The sequence below is a fragment of the Arachis duranensis genome, chromosome 10 (assembly GCF_000817695.3).
Source record: "Arachis duranensis cultivar V14167 chromosome 10, aradu.V14167.gnm2.J7QH, whole genome shotgun sequence".
Classification (NCBI taxonomy): domain Eukaryota; kingdom Viridiplantae; phylum Streptophyta; class Magnoliopsida; order Fabales; family Fabaceae; genus Arachis; species Arachis duranensis.
This window is the reverse complement of record NC_029781.3, coordinates 1,849,140-1,873,883: the sequence shown is the minus strand read 5'-3', so window position 1 is coordinate 1,873,883 and position 24,744 is coordinate 1,849,140. Positions and strand designations below refer to the sequence as shown.

Below are 24,744 nucleotides of genomic sequence, written 5' to 3'. Positions count from 1 at the left end.
CTAATTAAAATTACAAATGCAAATTATAATTAATAAAAAAATAACTAATCTTAAAATAATATTTTTTATGCTACAACTCAAAATAAAAATTATACTACTAGAATATCATTGTTTAAAAAAATATATTTTTTTATACAAAATGGGACATGATCTCCAAAATAAAAAAAATTACAAAACAGAAGTTAATTGAGATAAGATAGCCTCTCTACTGTCATCATCTAAGATGCTTCTAAGTTTAGTACTTGGTTGATCAATGAAATGATATCCTGGTTCAATAAATAAGCTTTCTTTCGCCATGCAATTCACTGCTCTATTTCCTTCTCTGTAATTATATACCAGTTTAATTTGTCATTTTCTGTGGAGGAGTTCCACTATTTTTTTCACTATAATAAATATTAAAAATAGTTATGTTTTGTAGAATTAAATTAAATATGTGTAAACTAAAGTTAAATTTAAAAGGTGTTTTGTTTAAAATAATTTGTAGTACAAAATATTTGGATGTTGGAGTTATACAAAGTGATATTTTTATTTGGTAGTTTGATTTTTGCATTTGTTTTAGTTGATGGATTTAGGCCCAATTTGGATAAACAACTTAATTAAGCTCCTTTTGACAAAATAGCTTAAACAATAAATAGCTATATTAAAAGTAGTTTATAAATAAATTATTTTGTGTTTGATTTTTAGCTCTAAAAGTACTTATTTTATAAAAATATGATAAAAAATAGTAGTATTATGAAAGAAGTAATTTTTTTAACGTCTCTATAAGAGCAACTCCAATGGCCAAAATATGAGTCCATGTTTCTCACAATAGTAGAGGCCAACCATTGGAGAAGAAAAAAAGTGTGTTCTAGCATGATTTCCAAAAGAAGAGAGTCCCTGTGTAAGCAGGGACTTTCATCATCCAATAATAACTTGCCATATGGTAAGTTATCATAAAAATAAATAATTATATAAATTCATAATTAATAAAAAATTATATTAAATAATTAAATTATAATTAATTTATTAATAATTATTGAAGGTTGTAGAATGTTTAAAGAAAGGGGTTAAATTTATGACCTTTTTTACTTTAATGAAATAACCATTTTAAAGTAAACTTCAATCTGAATCTGTTTGAACTCAGCAGCAGAAAATTTATGAGACAATTTATTTTTGTCTTATGAATATCAGAAAATAGGACAGACCAGGGAAGAGAGAAGTTGACTCCATCATGTATCCTGGTTCAGTTGCCTTATGCAATGCAACCTACATCCAATCTCCACCATAACAGTGGAGGAATTTTTACTATAGTTAAAGTATTATATATACCAATTTCATGGGATTGACACAATCCTTTCACTCTCAAGTTCTAATCTAACTTGACTTGGTTATGCTAATACCTAACTCTTCATTCTTAGTGCTAACCCAACTAAGAAAATGATACCTCACTGGTACAAAATACAAGACATAGAATCAACCTAAAGAAATCTTAAATAAGTCTAGACTTTTCACTCATGTGTATTTCTCTGCCTCTTTTCACTATTAGGCTCTTTCCAAGGTTCTGAAAATCGGACCGGACCGGCCGGTTCAACTGGTTTAATCGCAAACCGGCAATGCAAACGGTCCGGTTCTCCTGTAAAAACCGCAATTGAAAAAACCGCTGAAAAATCGATGAACCGGTCGAAAACCGGTCGGTTGGACTGGACCAGTGACCGGCCGGTTCGGAAAAAACAACGCCGTTTTTTAATTTAAACAAAAAAAAAGAAAGAAACGAATCTACTCCACCCAACCCCCCTATTCCCCCAATCATTCATTCATTTCACTACTCACTCCTTGGAGAACTCTGAAGTAAAGGAACCCTAGCCCTCCATCGTCGCCGCTGTTCCCAGTTCCTCAGCGCCGCCACCGTCTCCAGTTCCTTAGCACCGCCGCTTCTTCCTCTTCCCTGTGTCCAGAATCCAGTAAGTCGGCAGGTCCTCTTTGGCTCTTCATCTTAACTGACCAAACCAAAACCCTGGGCTCTCTCTGCATTTTGCAATGGTTCTGCCGCAGTGCTGCCGCCGTCCGTGGCCTGACCCTCTCTTGTAGCTCGGTGTCCTACTTTTCCGTCATCCGTCCCACCTCCGTGGCTTCTCTGTTTTGTTGGCTTGAAGCAACTTGCTGCTGTATCGCCACTCGCCGTCGTCTCCCCAGTAGCCGTCGTCTCCCTGGTTGCCGTCCATGCCTCCATCGAAGGTTAGTGTCTCTGTCTGTTTTGTTCGTGTCTCCGTCTTCTCTCCCTAGAACCTTTGTTTGTTGATTTTTAATGTGAAATTGTGAAATTGATACTTTTTCCTGATTTTGTGCTACTGCTCTTTCTTTGATTTCTGAAATTTTGGTTAAAATTTTCTTGCTGCTGCTAAAAATGAAAATGAAATCATTATTGAAAATTTTTTTTAGGGATTAGGGATTACTTGTTGCTGTTTGTAATGTTTGTTGAAATTTCAGGTTTAGTGTGATTAGGGATTACTTGTTGTTGTTGAAATTTCAGGTTTAGTGTGATTAGGGATTACTTGTTGCTGTTTGGTACTTACTGCTGCTGTTTTAGTGTTTTTAACTTTTGAATCAACTGTTTTTGAATTTTTGTTGATAAATTTATCGATTTTAGTATTTAGGGTGATTATTTGTTGCTGTATTTTAATTTTAGTTGCTGATTGTTCTTGATTTCTGACTCTTTTTAGTATATTGTGCTGATTGTTCTTGATTTCTGGCTGTGTGAATGTTCTGATTTCTGGCTCCGTGATATTGTTTTGTTTTTGTTTTAAGGCCCTATTTTGTGCTCAGTTTTCATTTTGTAAGAAATTGAGGTATATAAGAATTAAGAAGGAAGATTATCCCAACAGCTACTCTATTAATTGATTCTAGTCCCCCACAAGCTTGAAGAGAGGAACCCTTCATCATTGGTTTGTTTATGGCATTGCATAATGCATATTATTGTAGTTTGTTTGTTTATTCATTGAACTTCCACAAAATCAGTGTTTATGATCCCCTTTTGTCTAGAATAAACAATTTTTGAGTCCTTGCTTAGCTTTACGTCAGGTGGATTATGTGCTGTTAAGTTGTACAAGCATAAGATTTCTCCTTGAATTTAGTATATGCAGTCTAATTCTGAATTGGTATAATTATACCACAAAGCTATAATTATACCACAAAGCTATACCAAAAGAACTGGATTGGTAGGAAGATCTTTATCAAAAGCTATAATTATATTTTAGGATATATATTTAAAATTTATATATTATTTTATTCTAAAACGATTTTTTTTGTTAGACCACAGTTGGACCGGTTGAACCAATAAACCAGTGAACCAGTAACTAAAATGGTTCGATGACCGGTCCGGTTCTCAGAACCTTGGCTCTTTCAATGACTCTCTTATTCAGCCTTTTACCTCAAGAAATTACAGAAAGATAAACATTAAAAAGAAAATTATAATCTGCAAAATATGAAGGAGATTAATGCTTCAACAGCCTCTTTACTATGTGATAAATCAAATTTGCTTGCCTCTGATTTAGTTCCTCATTCTGGCAGAATACTCCTTTGACTAGGAAGCACTGTCCAAGTTGATGAATTTCTTCAGAGAACTCTTCTCATAACATAAACCTCAATAACACTGGTTATCTCTCCTTTTCTTTAGAATGATGAGAAATCTTCTTTTGTATCTCCTAACATTTTTCTGAGTTGCTCTCTCCTAGATCAACCCTTGAGCTGTGTGCTTCACCAACTCACTTTTTCACTTTCTTCCATTTTTTCTCAAATTAGAAACTATGGTTCTGGCCATCTTTCTTGACCGAAAGCCTCATGACAACAAGGAAGAAAATATTTTTAATGGTAAAACCAGATCTGAACCATTAAAATGCTACTTGGTCCCCAAGATGTAAAACCCCGTCTAATCGTAATTAATTAAATAATAAATTAAATAGGAGCAAATATGGTTCAAAAATTTAGCAATCGGAATTTAATAATTTAAATATGATATTTGGATTTAGTGAATTTTTTTGAGTCGGAACACATAGTTTTATGCGTAAAAACGCGCATTGGAATTTTGACCGTCAGTACCTGCTGAGATCTGTCTAGTACTGCAACTGAGAAAACTGATTATAAGTAAATAAGTTTAAGAAGTTAGGAATTTTAACTAGGGAAGGTAGAAATATTTAAAGTGCGATTTAGAGCACTAATCTTAAAGGTTTTGGCCCAAAATTGGGCCAACGTACAAAAATAAGTGAACCAGATCTAAGTGGGCCCAAGACCCAACATATATAAACATTAGTTATGAGTATTTCAGCTCATTTTATCCTAAAGAAAGGGTGTGGGGTGCAGCTATGGTAAAGGGAGGAAAAAGAGAGAAACCCTAACTCTCTTTGAACTTCAAATCACCATAACTTTCTCACCAAAACTCCGATTGACAAGCCGTTTGCGGCCACGCTTCGCTCTTCTCATTATCTACAATTCTATCTATGTTTTGTGGTGAGTATTTTATTCATTTCTGCCCAATTTTTAAATTTCCCCACTGCTATGTGTTTTGGGGGGGTTAGTGTTAAAATCTTGTGATTTTGGTTGTTTAGGGATACTCTAACATGGATTCTAAGTGGGTTCTATCCCTATGTCATATGGACTGAGGTAAGATGTGCTCAAATTTTTTTGTGATTTATTCATTTCATGAACCCTAGGTTAATGTATATATGTAAAATTGGTTATGTTAGTGTATTTGGTGATTTTGGTGCACAACTGGGAGGTTGGTGTTGCTTGAGAAGCTTTGGTGAGGCTTGGAGTTAAGGATTGGTGGAGACTCTCAAGAAGAAGCTCAATTATTTTGGCTACAAGAGGTACAGTTTAAGTTTCATTTAAGTACCGTGTGGTGTGATGAGAATTCCTAGGTAAGATGCCCCTAGAATTAAGTTTGGATTGTGTGAATGGTTGGTGCTAATATGCATAGTTGATATGTTATGTAAATTAATGATTGAGTTGAGAATTGTGTGAATTATATGTTTGGTGTGTTGAGAATTTGATGAATTGGATAATGAGTATTGGTTTGTGGAATATGTATTAAAATTGTGAATTTGGGCCGGAGGCCGTGAATTTTAGGCTGGAGGCTGGAAAGAGGTAAGAAAGGTAAGTTGATGTGTGTATTGTGTGATGATATAAGTGATTAGATGGATTTTAGATATTGAATGTGTGAATGATTGGGTTGGTTATTGAATAATAAGGCTTGAGGAATTGAAGTGTGGAATTTTATGGTTGTAGGTGAAATTGTGTAGATGAGATAGGTTTGGTTTTGGTTGAGTGTAATTATGTGAATGTGATTGGCTTGTGGTCATTTGGATGAGTGAAGATGAATTTGGCTTGTGAACATTGGCAAAATTGATGATTTCTAGTTTTGAGTAAAAATTGATTTTTTGACCAACTTTGGCGATTCGTAATTTGGCCCACGGAGTTTAGAATTCTTTAAAATTGGATTTTTATAAAAATTTATTCAACGATCTTTCCAATGGTTCATAAATGGTTGAAAAAGGAATTTTGTAGAAGAAGTTATGTGTGTTGGAGGTTTGTGGTTTGATATGTTATTTAGAATGAAAGTAATATGATTAAGTGTAATTTAGTTAGGATGTGATTAAAAAATAATTGAATACTATGTATAGTAAAAAATTGATATTATTGAAGGATAAAATTAAATTAAAATTTATTTTTATATATCGTTTTTGTCCCCAACGTTTTCGTCCTATTTAAGTCCCTAACGTTTCAAAATCGTCTCAATTTTGTCCTACCGTTAATTCTGTTAATGGATCCCTAACGGCAAGACAATATTGAGTCAATTTTAAAATATTGGGGACTTAAATAAGACCATTAAAATATTAGGGACAACTTTAGTACTTACCCCAAACATTAGGGGACAAAAACGATACTTTATTCTAAAAAATAAAATAAAAAATAATAATTTTAAAATTTGTTTTAAAACTTTATTTGTTTTATATTTTATAAAATTAAATAAATTCTAAAATCTAAACTCTGTCAAGTCACAAGTGCATGAGATCGATGAGATGTTGAAACTAAAGTTTATTTTTAATGATTTATGATTAGCCTACTTTTCAAAACATTCACGTGTCACTTATTAAGTAAATAGAATCGTATTAGCCTTTCTTATTTGTGTCTTTTTGTTGTTAACCGCCCAATTAAAAAACACAACTAGACCAACGTTGTCCAGTCTTGGGGAGACTTTGTGCAAGATTGGTTTACCATAAAGTGTTTGTGATTAGGATTAGAGCATTTTCTTTTATGAAAGAAAGAATGCACAATCGAAAATGACACTTGCTTTTTGCTATGAATAAAATATGCGGCTTCAAATCCTTGGCGGACATGTTTCACATAAGATAGCTTATCACCTATATAAAGTCCAAATTTGATTCGTCCTTTTATGATGACCACCAATTTTTCCACATTCAAGGCTACATAATCCAACGATTACCTAATAAATCAAGAAATTTCTATCCACCAAGAAATAATCTAAACTGAAAAGGTCCCCCTCAAAAAGTGATGATATCATCAGTAAACAATTCAACATAAAAATCAATATATATCGAACTGCAAAATATTTTAATTAAGCACTCCACTATACTCAAAAAACGCGAATTTCTTCACAAAATTAACACATTAGGCCTAACATTTTCCATATTTTTGGGTTATGAATGGTTCCTTTTTTCGGTTTCTAAGAATATCCATGCCTAAAATAATGCAGTGGTTATTGTTGAAAAAGATAAATAGTTAACCACAGAATAAATTTTTATCTAATATACAATCTTATCTAATATTTATATTAGTTAATATTTTCGGTATTATCCTCCCAACTCCGACATAACATACAAAATATTCACGTGTCCTCATGTATGATGTAAGCCAGTAACTAGTTGTTTTCGGTTGAATATATAAGGTTATTATTCACATAATAGTTGAAATATATTAGATTGTTTAACATTAAATTATGAGTATATATATATCTGTTTTGGTCTTCAAAGAATTTCGGACCAGACATTTAAAATAGTTTCTTAGGTCCTTGGTTCCGTTAGGTCCCTGATAACTCTAGCAGAGGACAAAATAATCTCTAGCCACTTCTGTTCGGAAACACACTGTTATCTCCCATTTTTCATCATATCTCGCATAACACTAACAGTCTAACACTGTAATTTCAAGCTACACAATACACACTCTGCAACTTCAATGTTCACACGAAAAATATCCTCAACTTATTCTCAACCAATTCATACTCAAGAAAGTAATGACTATGTCTCTCAAGTAATTATCGTCTTTGATGGATCCCATGAATCTAAACAGCAAGTCTGATTAGTCGTCAAGATCCGTCATCGTCGTTGCCATCTCCCTCCTTCTTTACCCTATCATCTCCATGACCACATTATCCACCACTTCGATCGCTTCCTTTAGCTTCTTCTCCGAACTAATGTTCAGTAATCGCTTCAGTTTTCGTATGAGTGGCAATGGCGACATTACTCGTTGTACTGATAGCTTGGATGTGAGGTCAAAACTGTCTACCAACTTGGACTCTGAAAAGAAGGAACACTCTGTGTCTATTTCAAATGAGAATTTTCATATGATGTTGAAAGAAAATTTATTCATAATATCCTAATATCTAACAATCTATATTACTTGTTAGAGAGTGGAAAAATGCATGTCCTTGGGGTAGTTGTGGGACTTGGTCTTGAAAATGTGGTGGACGTTGTCAAGGTTGGAGGTGATGCTATTATGAAGGACGTGGAAGTAGAAGTTTCTGGTAGGTGAAGTGCAGAGGAGGTGGGTGTACCAGTCACAGAGATTTAGGAAGTGTGTAGTCCATGACATATTGAAGTAGGTGCAACACGTGTGGCAGTTATACCATGGCTTGATTTTGAAGCTGAAGAGTAGGAAGAAAAAGATGAAAAAAAGACTGTGAAGGTGAAGAAGGAGAGTATGAATGAATGTTAAGGTTATGCGAGACATGATGAAAATTGGGAAAGAATAGTTTCGTTTTCGAATAAAGGGGTTAGGAATCATTTTGTCCCTTGTTAGAGTTGTCAGAGATCATTTTGTCCCCTATTAGAATTGTCAGGGACCATTTTATAGAGTTGACGGAGTCAAGGACCTAAGTGACTGACGGAATTAATTGTTAGGGACCAATCAAGTAATTAATTTTAGTTGAAAACTAAAATGTCTAGTCTAAAATTCTTTAAGGAACAAAATGGATATATACTCTTAAATTATTAACATAATTTTAATATAATTATATTATATATATACTAAAATCAGTTATTAAAGTCAACCATCAATATAAAATATATGTTAAAATATAAATATATATTAAAAATAAATTAAATCACATATGTATTTATAATTATTCAGTCACTAATTTTCATAGCTGATTTTAGTATTCGAATAATAACTTTGATTTTAATATAATATTGTTATTATTTTCACTTACATTTTCACGTGAGGAGCCAGCTATAATATATGTTATATCCTTAGGAATTTAGATCTTCCTTCTTGTTATTTTGTGGAGGATAGCTAGTAATATAACTAATAATAGAGGAAGGGAGACACTATGAAGAGGTTTGGGTCCTTAAGGTTTGGTTCCATTTGCTACTCTAATAGAATTATCAATAATTTGAAAGCAACGGTTCAGATTGTGGACCACACATGCCTAGCTAAGGAAAGCAACAAGAAACAAGATTGATGTTAGATTACTCGAACAAGTTAAGAGAACCAATTCTGGTTCAGCTTTAGCCACCACTACTCTCTTGCATGGCATTGGCCAAAGACAACGTGCTAAATGCACCATACATATGAGATCAAATAATTATCAATGGTGGCACACTATTTGCATAGATACAGTTAATTATGTCTATTAATAAACTCTCTAGGAACAATGCACATACATACAAGTTTTCTAAGGAAAAAAATAAGGCTAAAATTTAAGGAATTCGGATGCTCAAAGTATAAAGAAAGAACGAATATTTATGACTATCTTCATAGTAGTCCGAACACATGAAAACTATATTTAGCAGCTGTCTCTATTATTCCATAGCTTATTAGTGGCCCATACTTATTATATGACGTGCTAATTTTGGAAATTTTTTTTTTTAAAGGATTCTTAGTGGAGGGAAATTTGTATCCTTTTGGTATTAGATAATCTCTACTGAATTTCTCCCCCTTTTGAGGACTTTGATGTGTCTAAGTACGTCTTTTTTGTTTTTTTCTTAATCTTCGATCTCCCTACCTATTATAATAAAATAAATTTTAAAAAAATACCAACACATACATGCAAGGCACGGAAAGTCAACAGAATTCGGGGGTTGCCCCTTACCTCAATGTTCTAGTGAAATACATAAATTTCGGGTTGAATGGTCATGTTCTAGCTAGCTCATTAAGGCCGTCTTTTATTAAAAAAACGAATATGATAAGATAAGATGAGATAAGGTAACGTAATAAAAATAAAATATAAATGATAAAAATATAAAGAATTATTATTTTTATATTTTATTTAATAATAAATTAAATAAAAATAAAATAGATAATAAAAATTTAATTTATTCTTTTTCAGACTCAAATAACTCAAGATCAATAAAAAGTGTAATAAGATTGGGTCATCTTATAGAAGCTCAATAAATTTGCAGATCTAATCCAACAAAATCATAGATTCACCGACCCAATTTGTTCATAGCACAAGTTTCGTAATGTGTGATTGACTCGATTTGTAATGCAAGCAAAACTTTGTCTTTTCATTATCTCAAATATTATTTACGAGTCAACAAATTCAATTCTGCAACGCTGGATCACCTTCCAAAGAATTAGAGAAAAACATTCTATTACTATAGGCGGTGAGATATAAAAGTGATTGACAAGTTATTATTTGGGTTAAATTTGATTTTGGTTCCAAGGTAAGAGTTAAAAATTAGAATCATTTCTAATTTTTTTTTTTTTACTATAAAATGATCTTCAAAATTTTAATTTATTTTAAAATTGTTTTTTTTACCAATTTTATTTTTTTATTATTAAATTATTTCTCATTAAAAAAATTATAAAATAAAATAAATATAAAAAATAAAAAAGAAAAGCAAAGTAAGGGATACAAAGAAAGAAAGGGAGGGAGTTGGGGCTCGAGAAAGAGGAGGGGGGAGGGGAGGGAAGCCTCACCGCCACGCCGCCATATTGTCGGACCACCGCACTGCCGCTCTGTCGCCTATGATCCGCCACTGTTCCTCCTCCTCATCCTCAGCGGCCGCTTCTTCTTCTTCTTCTTTTTCTTCTTCTTCTTCGTCATTGTTCTTTCTCCTCGCCCTCACCGCCCACCGCTTCTTCTTCTTCTTCTTCTTCTTCTCTGAACTGAATTTTTTTGTAGAATTTCTGAATTTTTTGTGAAATATTGTTGTTACTGAATTTGGCTTGAATTTGGAATATTGTTGGATCGGGAGAGAGAAAGAATGGGGGATTATGCGAAGAGAAACGGGGAGACGGGGGAGGAAAGGGAAGAAGGGGTAGGGAGGGGTGTTGGTCGTCGCCGCCGCCGTTCTTCGCCGCCGCCATCGCTGCTCTTCTTTGCTCGATGGCCGTTGTTCGTCGTTCAAGTGGCTCGCCAGATTCTGCTTTTGCTTCCATCATTCTTCTTCTTCTTCTTCTTCTTTCATTCTGCTTCTATTATATTTGTTGATTTTTTATTATTGTTGTTTCTGGTTGATTCTGATTCTGATTGATTATATTGTTTCATTGTTATTGTTGTTGTTGTTCTGTTTCTGTTTCTGCTCTTGCTTCTTTTATTTCTACTTGATTCTATTGTTGATTCATTGGTGATTTATTGTTGTTGTTGTTGTCTTGCTGCTACTTCTGTTTGATTCATTGTTGTTGTTGTTTTTGGTTCTGTTTCTGCTTGTGCTTCTGCTGGTGCTTCTACATAATTTTGGGGAAGAAGGAGAAGAAGAGGGGAGGAAGGGGTATTTTCGTCCGAACGACGATTTTAAAACAAACTAAAATTTTGGGGACCATTTTGTAGCTAAAAAAAAGTTAGGAACGATTTCAATTTTCGACCCTACGTTGGGACCAAAATCGAACTTAATCCTTATTATTTCCTTTATAAATATTTCGTCAATTTAGATATTTTTTATTTTAATTTTTTTAAAATATATTAAAATTTTTGCTAATTTAAGTATTATAATTTTTTTTAAGTATTCCATCATCATTCATTTGAAGATATCAAATAATTTTATTACTTTAATTAACAAATAAAAGCTTTTATTTAAAAGAGTATGGACTTCACGTTTAGGTTCATATAATTATAGACGACAAATATTAGGGACCAACAGAATTTATAATGTATAGTCATCAATGAGTTATCATTAATATTTTTAATAATATGAGATGACATATAATAGTATAGATTACTCATTTTCCTTTTAATAGTTAAGTGCTAGCCAAATTTTAATAAAAGTGTTGGCTCTCTAAACTTTATCATTATGGATTTAGGTATTTTATCACAATATTTTTTTTTCTTTCACACAAGATTAAAAGACAAATAAAATAATAAAAAATTAATAACAAAAATTTAAAATATTATATTCCTATTTATTGTCTGTGTTTTTCTTTGATAAAAAAATATAATACTATAATATCTCTAAACACAATATTTTTATTTATATTTTATCTATCAAACAGAATTTTAGTCTTTGTATCCGAGTTAATATTCAATTTGGTGGACTTGCACGTGAGCCTCCATTTAGGGTCCGTTTGGAAAGCTTTCAAAGTAACATTTTTGAGCTTTTGACTTATGAAAAGTAGTAGTATTAATGTCTAGTGCAATTTTCAAAACCAAATTGCAGCTGTCTAAAAAATTATTTAGGAGTTTATAGAGAAGTTAAAAAAATGACTTTTTCCATAATACTACTATTTTTTTATCACATTTCTATAAAATAAGCACTTTTAGAATTAAAAATCTAAACACAAACTAACTTATTTATAAACTACTTTTAATATAGTCATTTATTGTTTTAACTATTTTTTCAAAAAGAATTTAATTAAGTTGTTTACCCAAACTAGGCCTTAGTCCCTAAAATTTTAATTGTCTCTATTTAGTCCCAAAATTTTACGAATAAATACTACTTACAATGTGGTTTTGAGCTATTTAAATGTCAAAATAAAAATAATATCATTTTAAAGAGTCGAACATAGCATCAAAAATTCTAAGAATTAACGTGAGTCACATTCGTAAAATTTAAAAATTAAATAGAGATAATTAAAATTTTAAAAATTAAATTAAAACTCATAAAAATTTAAAGACCAAATCAAATATTATTTTCTGAGTGTCCTCATCAACAAATTAAAATAAACCTAAAAATATGCAATTTTTTTGCTTGGTTTAGTAGAGCTGGATATACAACTTTTATATTTTTTATTTATTATATTTTTACAAAATAGGTTAAAAATAATGGTGATATTATTTGGGGCTTTTTTATCCATTTTTTAAAAGACTTACATTTTGGTTTTACCTTTGTGAGAAAAAGTATTATTAAAGTTAAATTTGCGAATTTATAAATCATTTCACAAATACACCCCGTATAACCAAACAACTCAGTTACACTTGCACACAATATTCTGCAGATCTCCGGCAGAGACCAAAGAGATTATCAAAGATGTGTAGCAGAGCATAGCATGTATTTTTTAATAACGCAGCACAACCTTATTGAATTGGAGCAAAATAAAATAAAATAAATAAAAAAGAAGCAAAAAGGTAAAACAGTGTTTGTGGCATGCAAGAAGAGAGATGTAGAAATATATACTCCATTTAACTATACTTTTGAATTAGAAGACATAAATTTGATGATAGCATCACTAAAAGATGCAAACCTACTCCTGGTAATAGAGGGTGCAAAAAGAATTTAATTTATGAATTACCATACATACACAAAGACTCTGTAACGAATTAAATTAAGCCTCTGAAGCTGGAGGTCGATACTCGACAGGATCATCCAAAGCAGAAGATATCTTATTGGCAGGTTCTGAAAGCACACGCAGCAATGGGGGATGGTGATGATGATAATGAGGAGTAGAATCGCTGCTAATTCCATTGGCAGGAGAAGCAGAGCTACTAAAACTGGATGAACAGGATTCCTCCTCTTTCATCAAGTTCATCAAGCCAGGCCTCAATTCATTGTTGCAGAACCTCTCATACTCTGCTCTGTCTCCTCCTTTTTTCTTCACCTCAACTACTACAAGCTTCGGTGTCAGCTCGAATATCTCAACAGCAATCGTCAATGGACCCGTCAAACCTTCCCTTGTTCCTTCCAAGCTCACCCTGCAATCCTTCTTCCTCACCGAGAATCTAACCAAGTGTGCAATCTCCTCCAATTTCGATATAATCTTCCCAACCGGCGCCGACGTCACAAACCTCGCCTCGTCCCCTTTCTCCTCGAACAATCCAGACAGATCGAATCCTTTGGAAAACGAAATTATGTCGAACGCATTCAAACTCGCAGGCCGAGGCAAAGGAGGATTGCTAACGCTATGTCTTCTCTTAATCTCAACCTCAGAATCAGATTCAGCGTAATCCGAAACAGAAGCGTTGTCATCGTCTCCGCAGTTACTGATATTAGAAGGATGATTACTGCTATTAATGCTATTAACATTATGATCCTCCATGATCATGTTTTCAGTATCATCGAAACTACAGAGCCTATCGTCTTCGACATAGAACTTGATTTGCTTGAAGCCTTTCTTGAACCACTTGTTCTGCATGATTTCGGGAATGGCGATCCGCGTCTCGGGCTTAGTGTCGAGGAGCCTGGTGAGGAGATTGGCGAGATCAGGGGAGAACCACCTAGGGCACCGGAATTCACCTTTGTAGATCTTCTTATACATCTGCATCACGTTCTGATCGTGAAACGGCAAGTACCCTGCCATCAAAACGAACAAAACGACACCGCAAGACCACAGATCAACTTTTGCGCCGTCGTAGCCCTTTCGACCGAGAACCTCCGGTGCCACGTAGGCCGGAGTCCCGCAGAACGTGTGGAACAAACCGTCCTGGCGAATTTGATCGGAGACGGCGCTGAGGCCGAAATCGGAGACCTTAAGGTTACCGTTCTCGTCGAGGAGGAGATTCTCGGGTTTGAGGTCGCGGTGGTAGACGCCTCTCTCGTGACAGAATCCGACGGCGGAGATTAATTGCTGGAAGTACTTTCTGGCGACTTCTTCTTTGAGTCTTCCTTTTGCAACCTTGTTGAAGAGCTCGCCGCCGCGGACGTATTCCATGACGAAGTAGATTTTGGTTTTGGTTGCCATTACCTCGAAGAGCTGAACGATGTTAGGGTGGCGGACGCGCCGGAGGATTGAGATCTCGCGCTTGATGTGCGCCACCAGCCCTCCTTTTAGGATCTTCTCTTTGTCTATCACCTTTATTGCCACCCATTCTCCGGTTTTCACGTTCTTTGCGCAGTACACCTTCGCGAATGTTCCGTGACCTAGCAGTTTTCCGATCTCAAACCGACCTAGCAGGAGGTTCGATGATGACGACGACGTTGAGTCTTTTTTGTTGGGTGTTGTGGTGGTGTTCATGGGCTGCTTCGAAACCACGCCCGCCATGGATGGCTAATTAGGATTTTATTCTACTTTATTGGAGCTTTCAATGTTTGGTACCGTTTTTTCTATTGAAACGAAGGAAAGAAGACACGATTTTCTTTTGTTGTGTGTGTGTCTAAGCGTGTTCCTCCATTGGAGGGCGTATTAGGAGAAGGTGGAAGGAAGGAAGGAAGAAAGGAAGAGAGAAGCTAAGGGGGTGTGGTTTTGATTTGTTTTTAGGTTTCTTTTTTATTTTTTTCCCCTTTTTGTGTTTCTGTTTGTTTTCTGTGTGAATACCCCTAAAATTGATTCAAAGGTAGAGAGTAGAGACAGAAGAGCGAGGGATCGTAGAGAGGAATGCTTTTATAAGGAAGAGTATATTCTACCATTAACCTTCCTTTGCTATTTCTCTCATGCTTTTATTATCTTATTATCTTATTATCTTTTTCAATTTTAAAATTTTAATACTACTACTGATAATTTAATCATTGACTCAATGCCACGTAAAGGTACACCTATTTTAGTATTTTGGTTGTTATGACCTTTTTTTAGTTAGGGGGTTGTTGTTACTTATTAGTTATTTTTTTATACAAAAAAGAATTCTATTTTACTTTAACCGGTTAATTTTGTTGGACTGAAGAAAGCAGCAAAAACCAAAATGAAAAAGAAAACAAAAATGAGGGGTACGCGTGAGCTTCTCATGAGTTTGCGCATCCAATTGTCTCACGGTCTTACCATTCAAAAATCATAACAAAATTAAATTGAAATTTTATGTAAATTTAGAAAAAAAATAAGTATGCAAAACATAAAATCATAATAAAATTTAAAATTATATGAAACTGATAATTTATTTACAAATTAAGGATATTGATAAAAAAAAGTTAATTATATTACTTCATTCAATATAAAAATTATTAGAACTAAGCAGATATTATAAAATTCCAATTGGTTTGGAATGGGCCAGATTAGTTAAAACAGATATAGAATATTATATATATTCACATTTCAATAATAATAATAATAATGTAACATTATTAATGTGACATTTTTTTTATGTTTACCATTCACGTAATATAAGATCAATAACAAAGAAGCTATAAATAATTAGTTAAATAAGGTTATATTAGTAAGTCAACAATTATTTAGTCTTCATGATTTGAATTTTCTTATATTAGTGTGCACATAATTAAAGACGCATAACTATATTTTGAACAAGCGGCGGTGAATAAAAAACAAAAATGACATATATTTTATATATTTATTTTTAATATATATTTTATATAAATAATTAATTTAATAATTAATTTTTTATATATATTTAGCATAGATAAAATATTTATCCTATGATGTACCATTGTTTCAAATAATAACATGTGGTGTGCAAATATTATGGTGACACTCTTCATAGTGTAAGACAAACAAACAGGGAATAAAATCACATAAGGTATTCACGGTCAAATCTCTGGTTATTAAACTGTTAGGATTATTCTTTAAAACCGTTTTAAAAAAAAGTATTGATGTTGATTAATCTGACTGACTAACCTGAACTGTTGACAGCGCAACATCTGCCTGTGAAATCCTATCCAACGGCTATTTCCTTCTATTTGGTGTACCGACACGTTTGACTCCGTGACACGTGGAAATTTCTTATATTGCATGTGATGAGAACTTAATTAATTTAATAAAGTCTATTTGAAATTTTCAAATACGGGTTGCGTGCAGGTTCAACAAGGCCTCCATATATTTTGGAATTTTGGGTTTCATAATCGTATTTCCTCTCCTTTGATACGAATTTGGAAAACTATTAATTTGATGTTATTGAATGTAACTATATCATATTAGATAATATTATATATTAGATATTAGATTTTATTCTCTTAAAAAAAAACTCGCTCTATATCAACATATTATAGAAGCAATAATAATATATCATTCAACATTTATCAAAATAGCAATAATAAGGATATTATAATTTTCAGCTACGCATTCAAACAGGCTTACCAGAATTTAAGAGAGAGATCACATATGTTCATTTAGTGATACGTTCAATCAATAATGTAATTTTATGTAGGAAATCGTGCAAATTTTTGCATAGTTTAGCTCTATTATAAGATTTAATGAAAAAAAAAATCGTTTTAAGTTATTTAAACTATAATATTAATAGTTTGATAAACTAAAAGAGAAAAAAAATAAAAGTTGAGAAAAGAAAAAAGTTAAATTCTTTTTATTTTAAAAATTTTTAAATAAATAAAATTAAAAAAATTATTTAATAGTTAATCTTATGTATTTTTATATATTTTTACTATAATTAATTATTATTAATATTAAATTAATAAAAAAAATAATCGAAGTTTATTTAAAAAAGTATAAATAACTCTTAAGAAGGATACTCACAAATATTCTTTTTTTTTTTGTGAATTTCCAACTATATAGTATACACAATACAGATTACATAAATTTCAAAATAATCATGAAGTCCAATGAATAAGTTTATGGAATAACGAGTCATTTGACAAAACCAAAAGTAAATTTTTTGCCAACCGAACCGTATAACAAAATTATAAAGGGTACACGCTAGTCTATCTAGTTGTTTTTATCTGAATGTTAATGGCAAGGATACGAATTTTAAATTGAAAAAAATTAAAAATCTCTCTATTTGAATAATGTTTGTTTTTGTCATCATCGATTTTTAGTGATAATTTATGTGTTTTTGTATAAACAAGTACAAATTTGCGTATATAACAGCTGAATTATTAGGTTAAAACACTATTCTTGATACCCGAAGATGAAACTATTTTACAAGTTGTTAATGTTAACACCCCTGAAGATGTTGTATATATATGTATATATATAGTCCCCCGTACGTTAAAAGTTTATTTATACTTCTCTGAATTATATATGTACTTGCTTTTCTGGACGAGAAATTCTATACGAACTTTTTTTCTTTTACCAAAGATAGGAGACTCGAATTCGCAACCTCTTAATTAAGTATGGGGAGATTATGCCATTTGATCTATTATTCATTGACAATTCTATACGAACTTAATACTAATAGTTAGTTAAAACTATAGGATAAAAGTCAAAATCTTAAAACAATAATGCTAGGGAACCAACTCTATATAAGTCAAGAATCAGCCAACTGGTAATCGGATGTTGCTACTAATAGGTACACGGATGTTTCTTTTTCTTGTAAATTGGATGGTTTTGGATATGATTTCTATGTTTCATGTGTTATGCATTAATAAAACATAATTAATTATATGGAATCAACTGATGAATGATCAAAGCATCTGTTCCGTGATTTTCTCCTAACACTAACGTGATCAATAATAATTTAACAAACAAATTAAATTATAAATTAATAAAACTAATTATAATTAATTATGTTGTTCCATTCTTGGCTGATTATTAGTTGGTTCCATATACTTTTTGATGGTTTTAGTGGCTAAGAGAAGGGGGCGTTGAATCTTAGCCCCCTTTTTCGGTGCTAACACTTGCTGACCTTCAAGAGAGACTTTTCTGTTTTTGCTCGTCACTGGACACGAGCAACTTTGTTTTATCTCGTCCCTTGCCACGAGACTTTTTGTTTTGTCTCGTCACTTGGCACGAGATAATTCTGACTTTTGCTCCTGTGTAATAGAAAACAGAAATGGAGTAGATAGAGAAGAAGATTGCACCAGATATATCCTGGTTCGGCTGCTAAGTGCAGTGCAGCCTACATCCAGTCTCCATCACAAACATGATGGAATTTCACTATAATCAATCTGATTACAACTTGTAAAGTGCTAACCCAACTTACAAGGGGATTCCCACAGAATCATGATACACAACATAGATGAACAAAGGAACTCTAAGACATCTATGGCTTTTTCTTTTAATTTTGCACTCTCTGCCTTTTTCCGCTCTATGGCTTTTTTCATACAAACCTCACTGTTTGCCTTTTTCCATGAGACTCAAGACATGACAAAATTAAACAGAAAAATTACAAAACAGAATACATTGAAGGAGAAGAGAAAACTGTTAGCTCAGGTAGCTCTGAGAACTCTGTGCCTTGCACTCTCAATTTTTCTCCTTGCTTCAAACAGTGGTTGTTCCCCCTTTTTAAAGAAGAGGAAAGCCTCCACACTTGAAGCCAAAACCGAACCAACTTCTTCCTCCTTCAACAAACACAGAACCGGTTCAGCCACTCAGAGAGAGAAGAGATAACCATGCATTAACCAACATGCAATTACCTCTAGTCCTTTCTTGATCATCACCCTTCATCAATCCGGGCTCTCCATCATTGGCTTTCTCTCCAAGATGGATTTCTGGCCCTTGATGCCTCATGATGATGATGACTTCATCTGCTTCAATCTCTGCCTTCAACCATCACTTCGCCACTCTAGCTACTCCCTGTGGTGGTTGAGCAGAATCAAAGACAAGCCATGCTTCAAGAATCTCCTCTAGCTGGCCGAATCTTCTTCTTCTATTTTTGAGCATGAAAGGCTCAAGATAGCCTCACCAAATCTAACCACATTTGGTAAGTATCTTAGCCACAGCTCACTTTTATTTTTCTTTTTTTTTTGTGCCATCATCATGATGGTCTTGTAGCTTGTTCTCCCTTCCTTTCGGTAGCTTACATTTGCTTCCATGGCTACCAATATTTTATGTGTAATATCCAAAGAAGAGAAACAAGAAAGAGATGAATGAGAGAGAGGAAAGAGAAATAGTAGTTAATGAAACAAAAGATAAAAGTGAATCAATTTCCCTTTCTTTTTACTGACAAACGTGTAGCCTTGGTGCTTGCAATCAAATCACTTTGTCAATTTCTCTCTCATAGTTCCCATGTAATAAATGATAGTGGAATGCAATTTGAAATCCAACACATGTTTGAATTTTGGATCCGTTGAAGGCAATTTTGCTTTCTTTCTTCCACTTGTTTTGGATCATGCATGAGAACCAAACATGGGCTTATAGCATTAAAACTTATTTTTGGCCCAATAATAATTCAGCTTCACTTTGTTGATTATAATCTTTGAAATCAAAGCTGAACAAAATTTTCACTTGGGTTTTGCAACATTTCTTTTTAATTTGGCCCAATATATAAAACCTGCAACAAAATTATTAATCAATATATATTAAATAAAGATCAAATTAATAATTTTGTAATTAATTGTTTTAATAATATTTAGTCATCACAGATATTAATTTAGAGTTTTCCAAACTCATCACTTTTCTTAATAATAATAATAATAATAAATTATTATTATTATTACTATTATTATTATTATTATTATTAACTTTAAAAATATTTGACGGCAATACACTAATAATAATTGTTAATTAAGGAAAAAGCTACCTGACAGAATTGTATTGCTAATTTTACTCGAGTTTTGAAAATCAGTTAAGCAAATGTAGGAAGTAATGAAATTCAAGCGAAGTGCTCCTAATTACTCTCCCAAATCCTCGCTAACAAACGTGCTTATACTTTCTTCTTATAAGTCCAAACCTGAACAACCAATTTTCTTCTAAAAAACTCACACCACGCACTAAAGCTCCCTGTGGAGAGATCCAAAATCAGCAAATATGGGCAATCGATTCAGAAGTTGTTCATTATTATTTTCGATTTCCTTGATTATTATATTGTGTGTGCCGTCAAGAGTGAATTGTACTGAGTTTGAAGTTGGGGGTCACAATGGCTGGGTTGTTCCTAAGTCAAGAAACAACGATCAAATGTATAATCAATGGGCATCCCAAAACAAATTCAAAGTTGATGACACTCTTCGTAAGTATCCTCATTATTCCAATAACTTATATGTTTTTTTTAATTATGATTTACAAAAATGCTATATGTACATTAAGATCAGCTACTAAAATTAACGACTAATGTATTTGTATATAAATATATGTGTGATTTATTTTATTTTTATTGTGTATTTTTTATTTAACATATATTTTATGTAGTTTAATTTTGGGATATGATTATTTGTACACAGGTTTCAAGTATTCTAAAGATTCGGTGTTGGTGGTGAGTGAAGAGGAGTATGAAAGCTGCAGATCCACGAAGCCAATGTTCTTCTCTAACAATGGTGACACTGTTTTTAAATTTGAGCATCCTGGAGTGTACTACTTCATTAGCGGGGTTAGCGGCCACTGTGACAGAGGACAGAAAATGATTGTCAAGGTTTTGGCCGAACATAATCCAAAGCCAGAGCCACTATATTCACACTCAGCGGCACCGGCACCGGCACCAGCATTTACATCTGCACCTTCTCCTTCTCATCATTCTCGTGCGGCAAGATCAATTCCTCTCCTCAGCATAACCAACTTGCCGCTCTTTCTTATCTTACTTGTTTTCGTGCTTTTTGCTTGATTTTTTTTGTTGTATTATTGTCTTATCTATCCGTATGATTAGTAGTAATTACAATGAGTTTTTAGGCGTTTAATTTTAATTTGTAGTAATTACAATTAGTTTCTACTTTTTAGGCGTTTAATTTTAATTTATTGTTGGAGTTTTAGGATATTTAGTTTGGTTGTTTGAGTCATCTAGATTATTTACAGTGCTGAGAACCAAACTGGTTTGAATTATGTGGCTATGGGTTACAATGTGTAATTCGAACCTATTTGGTTCGAATTACGTGGAAAGTGAGTTCGAACCATGTTGGTTCGAACTACATAGAAATGTGCTTTGGTTGATTGATGAATCAGATTTTGCTTTGGCTTATTTGTGTCAAATTGTTCTCTCCTTGGCTTGTTTAAAATATTATAATTATTTTTTATAAAAAATATTAATTTAAACCAATTTAAAATTTAATTTATCGATTATCAAATTGATTATAATAAATTCATAATTAATTAATTATAGTAAGAGTACATAAGAGTACATCAGATTAATTAAATAATTTTTTTTAATATCACAGCTGAAATAAAATGTTTATCATCAAAAGTAAAGTGAAACCATAAAAGGCAAACTCTAAGATGCAAATAGTAGAAGAAAAAGAAAAATTAACCTTTCTCTAATAAAATAAAATAAAATAAAAAATTATAAATTAATTAGTAGAATTACAATATTACTGTTGAGAAGGATGTTTATAGGCCTGCTTATCTGCCAACTCCAATATTGTATTTTGTGAATGATAATGGCTATATTCAATAAACAATTTTTCTTTTAAATAGTAAGTCCATACCGTTATAGTAAAGTAACAGCAATAAATGATTTTCTGCACATTTACTATTTTAAGTGAAATATCTGAGCATAGCCCTTATAAAAATTTTAATTGACCTAATATTGATCACTAGCCTTCAAGTTGATCAAAGTAAGCATAACTTTTTGAAATATGTTTCCCAGCCTTGCTATTCAAAAACACAATGAAAAATTAAAGCTTCAAGTGTACCACTTTTACATGATAACAATGATATATTTTGATATTTCTGACAAAAACTAAAACACAATTCAGTAATAGGAATGGAAACTCACTCCCTATCTACCAATATGACTGTAAGCAGGATTGATAATATGGAAAATTTTGCATCCCAAGTCTTGAATGCAGTATAATCCTACAATAAAATCCTCAACCTAACTTCTCTAAGAAGTATTTATGCTCAAAGAAAGAAACCCATAATACCTTGAGAAACAACCTTTTGATTTTCTATTCTAAGGGACAACAGAGACTAAGTGTTTTGATAAATTGAAGGTTTAAGCAGCAACCGTTTGCTTCTGAGCAAAAGCAATCCCCTTTTCGATGCTGGCCTTAAGTTCCGGCTTAAGTGCTTCCAAAGCCTTCTGTTCATATTCAATCAACCCTATGAGATCAGATGGAATCAAAGCCTCAACTCCTTTCCGGCCGAGTTTGACCCTTGAAGCAAAAAATGGAAGCTCAGTCAGGTCTGATTGTACAAACGAGCACTCATACACGTCCCCATCTCCATCGAGAGCACGAAGAGACGACTCAACGAATCTAGCAGCCGCATATGCCATAGACAGAGTAGCAGATCCGGCACCAGCCTTTGCTTCAACAACTTCTGTTCCTGCATTCTGAATCCTAACAGTTAACTCTTCAATCTCTTCATCAGTGAAACTCGCGGAGGGCTTTGTCTTCGACAGCAGGGGAAGTATGGTAATCCCAGCATGGCCCCCAACAACAGGGACATCAACATCAATCAGCTTCAGGTTCTTCCTCTGAGCAACAAATGTGTTTGCCCTGACAACATCCAAGGTAGTAACACCAAAGAGCTTCTTAGGATCATACACACCCTTCTGCTTCAGAACCTCGGCCGCAATAGGCACCGTGGAGTTCACCGGATTACTGATGATGTGAATAAAAGCACCGGGGCAATTATCGGCCACCGCCGAAACCAAATCCCTAACAATGCCGGCATTGATGTTGAAAAGGTCGTCGCGAGTCATCCCCGGCTTCCTTGGAACTCCGGCGGGGATAACAACAACATCAACCCCTTTCAAACAATTAGCCAACTCAGCAGCTCCGGTGAAATCCCTGACCTGCGAAGGCGTGTTACAGTGGCTGATGTCAGCAGCAACACCCTTGACATTGGCAATATCATAAAGGTGCAAATCAGAAACCAGCGGGGACATCTTGATGAGCAGAGCGAGAGGCTGGCCAATCCCTCCGGCGGCACCGAGAACGGCGACTCTGAACGATGCCTGAGGCTGAAGATTGTAGTGGATAGTCCTGTCTTGCGTTTGCGCCTTGGATGCAAAAGATGCTCGGAGGGCGGAAACGGTTTCTTTGCCGGAGAACGATAATTGGGACTCCAATGTCACGGAAGATGATGCCTTGAGGCCGCAGAAATTCTTAAGGGGGTTCTGCGAGTTAAACCTAAGTCCTCCGAGAGGACTCGATCGAGGGAGGGAGGTTCCTCTGTGGGTGATTCCAACGGTGAAGGTAGGCGCTGTTGCTGAAGCCGCCACCGCCGCCATTTGAAGCTGCCTGAAATAGACAAAACGCAACAATATATTATTCCATTGACAGAATCGTCAGAAAGGCATAAAACATGGAATCGATAAAGGGAGTGTAAAAGAAATCAGATCTAGAGTGAGGAAAATGAGATCTGAGAGCGTACCTGGGAATCGGAGTGAAGAAGGTGAAAGTTGAGACTGTAATTTTAAGAAGGAAGCTGGGGTTTGGAATTTCCGCCTATGGTTCTTTCTTCGTGCTTAACGATACCGGATTCTTGGCTAGTAGTATGGTATGCAATATATATATATACACCCTGTTTCGTCACCAACTACAAAAATGCTATTTTCAAAATTATTATTTTATGATGTTAGTAGTCATTCAAAATTCACGTGTCAGCGTGTCCCATATCGTGTCTCGTGACCGTGTATGAATAATACTAAAGTCATTCAAAATTTCGCTCTAGTAGTCTTTTCTTTTACAATTTTTTTCAAGATATCTTCTCCCAACAATAATAAAGATACTGCAATTTTCAGCTATGCATTCAAACTGTGATATTGGAAAAAAATGTTTGATAATTAATCTTGTGTATTCTTTATGTACTTCTACTATAATTAATTATTATTAATATTAAATTAATAAAAAATAATTTAAATAACATTTAAAAAATACAAATAATTCTTAAAAAGTACTCACAAATATTTTTTTAGTTTTTTTTATTTCTAATTATATAATATACACAATATAGATTATATAAATTTTAAAATAATCATAAAGACTCATGAACCAAAATTATGGAATAATAAGTCATTTAACAAAACCAAAAATAAATTCTTAGCCAACCGAACTATATAACAAAATTATAAAGGATACACGCTCTTTTTTATTTGTATGTTAATTATAAGGATACGCAAAGTGAAAAAAATTAAAAATCTCTCTACAGAGGAATGTATATATTTAATTCTGCGTTTTTAATAATCAGAAACCTATGACTAATTAATATTAACTAGGGTTATAAATTTATCCATGCTCTTTATAAAATAGCCAAAAAATAATTTGCCTTTTACATTTTTTTTATTTTTTCTCAAAAAAAATATATCTGATTTTGAATGAACGATCACTAGTCATAATTATTTAGAGCATTTTATATGATTGATCTATTAATCTTGTCACAAGGAAGTTGTGGCAATGCAATTTAGAAAGTCAACTTTGTGGTCGGTGATGATTAAATCACACACAATCATATAAA

At 33.3% G+C, this 24,744-nt stretch overlaps 3 protein-coding genes across 3 annotated transcripts; 1 reads left to right on the top strand and 2 right to left on the bottom strand.

Moving 5' to 3' along the window:
* Positions 1–12,809: 12,809 nt before the first annotated feature.
* Positions 12,810–14,944, bottom strand: LOC107468323 (CBL-interacting serine/threonine-protein kinase 12). The gene has a single exon (XM_016087590.3). It carries the CDS (start codon positions 14,623–14,625, stop codon positions 12,973–12,975), a length of 1,653 nt encoding a protein of 550 aa, XP_015943076.1. The 5' UTR covers positions 14,626–14,944; the 3' UTR covers positions 12,810–12,972.
* Positions 14,945–20,166: 5,222 nt separating this feature from the next.
* Positions 20,167–20,953, top strand: LOC107468233 (mavicyanin-like). The gene is made up of 2 exons (XM_021134295.2): positions 20,167–20,365; positions 20,577–20,953. The coding sequence occupies exons 1-2, from the start codon at positions 20,167–20,169 to the stop codon at positions 20,951–20,953; spliced, it is 576 nt and encodes a 191-aa protein (XP_020989954.1).
* A 1,024-nt stretch (positions 20,954–21,977) lies between these two features.
* LOC107468336 (malate dehydrogenase, chloroplastic) lies at positions 21,978–23,801 on the bottom strand. The gene is made up of 2 exons (XM_016087604.3): positions 23,662–23,801; positions 21,978–23,528 (listed from the first exon to the last, which is right to left on the bottom strand). The coding sequence occupies exon 2, from the start codon at positions 23,516–23,518 to the stop codon at positions 22,277–22,279; it is 1,242 nt and encodes a 413-aa protein (XP_015943090.1). The 5' UTR covers positions 23,519–23,528; positions 23,662–23,801; the 3' UTR covers positions 21,978–22,276.
* Between the last annotated feature and the right edge of the window lie 943 nt (positions 23,802–24,744).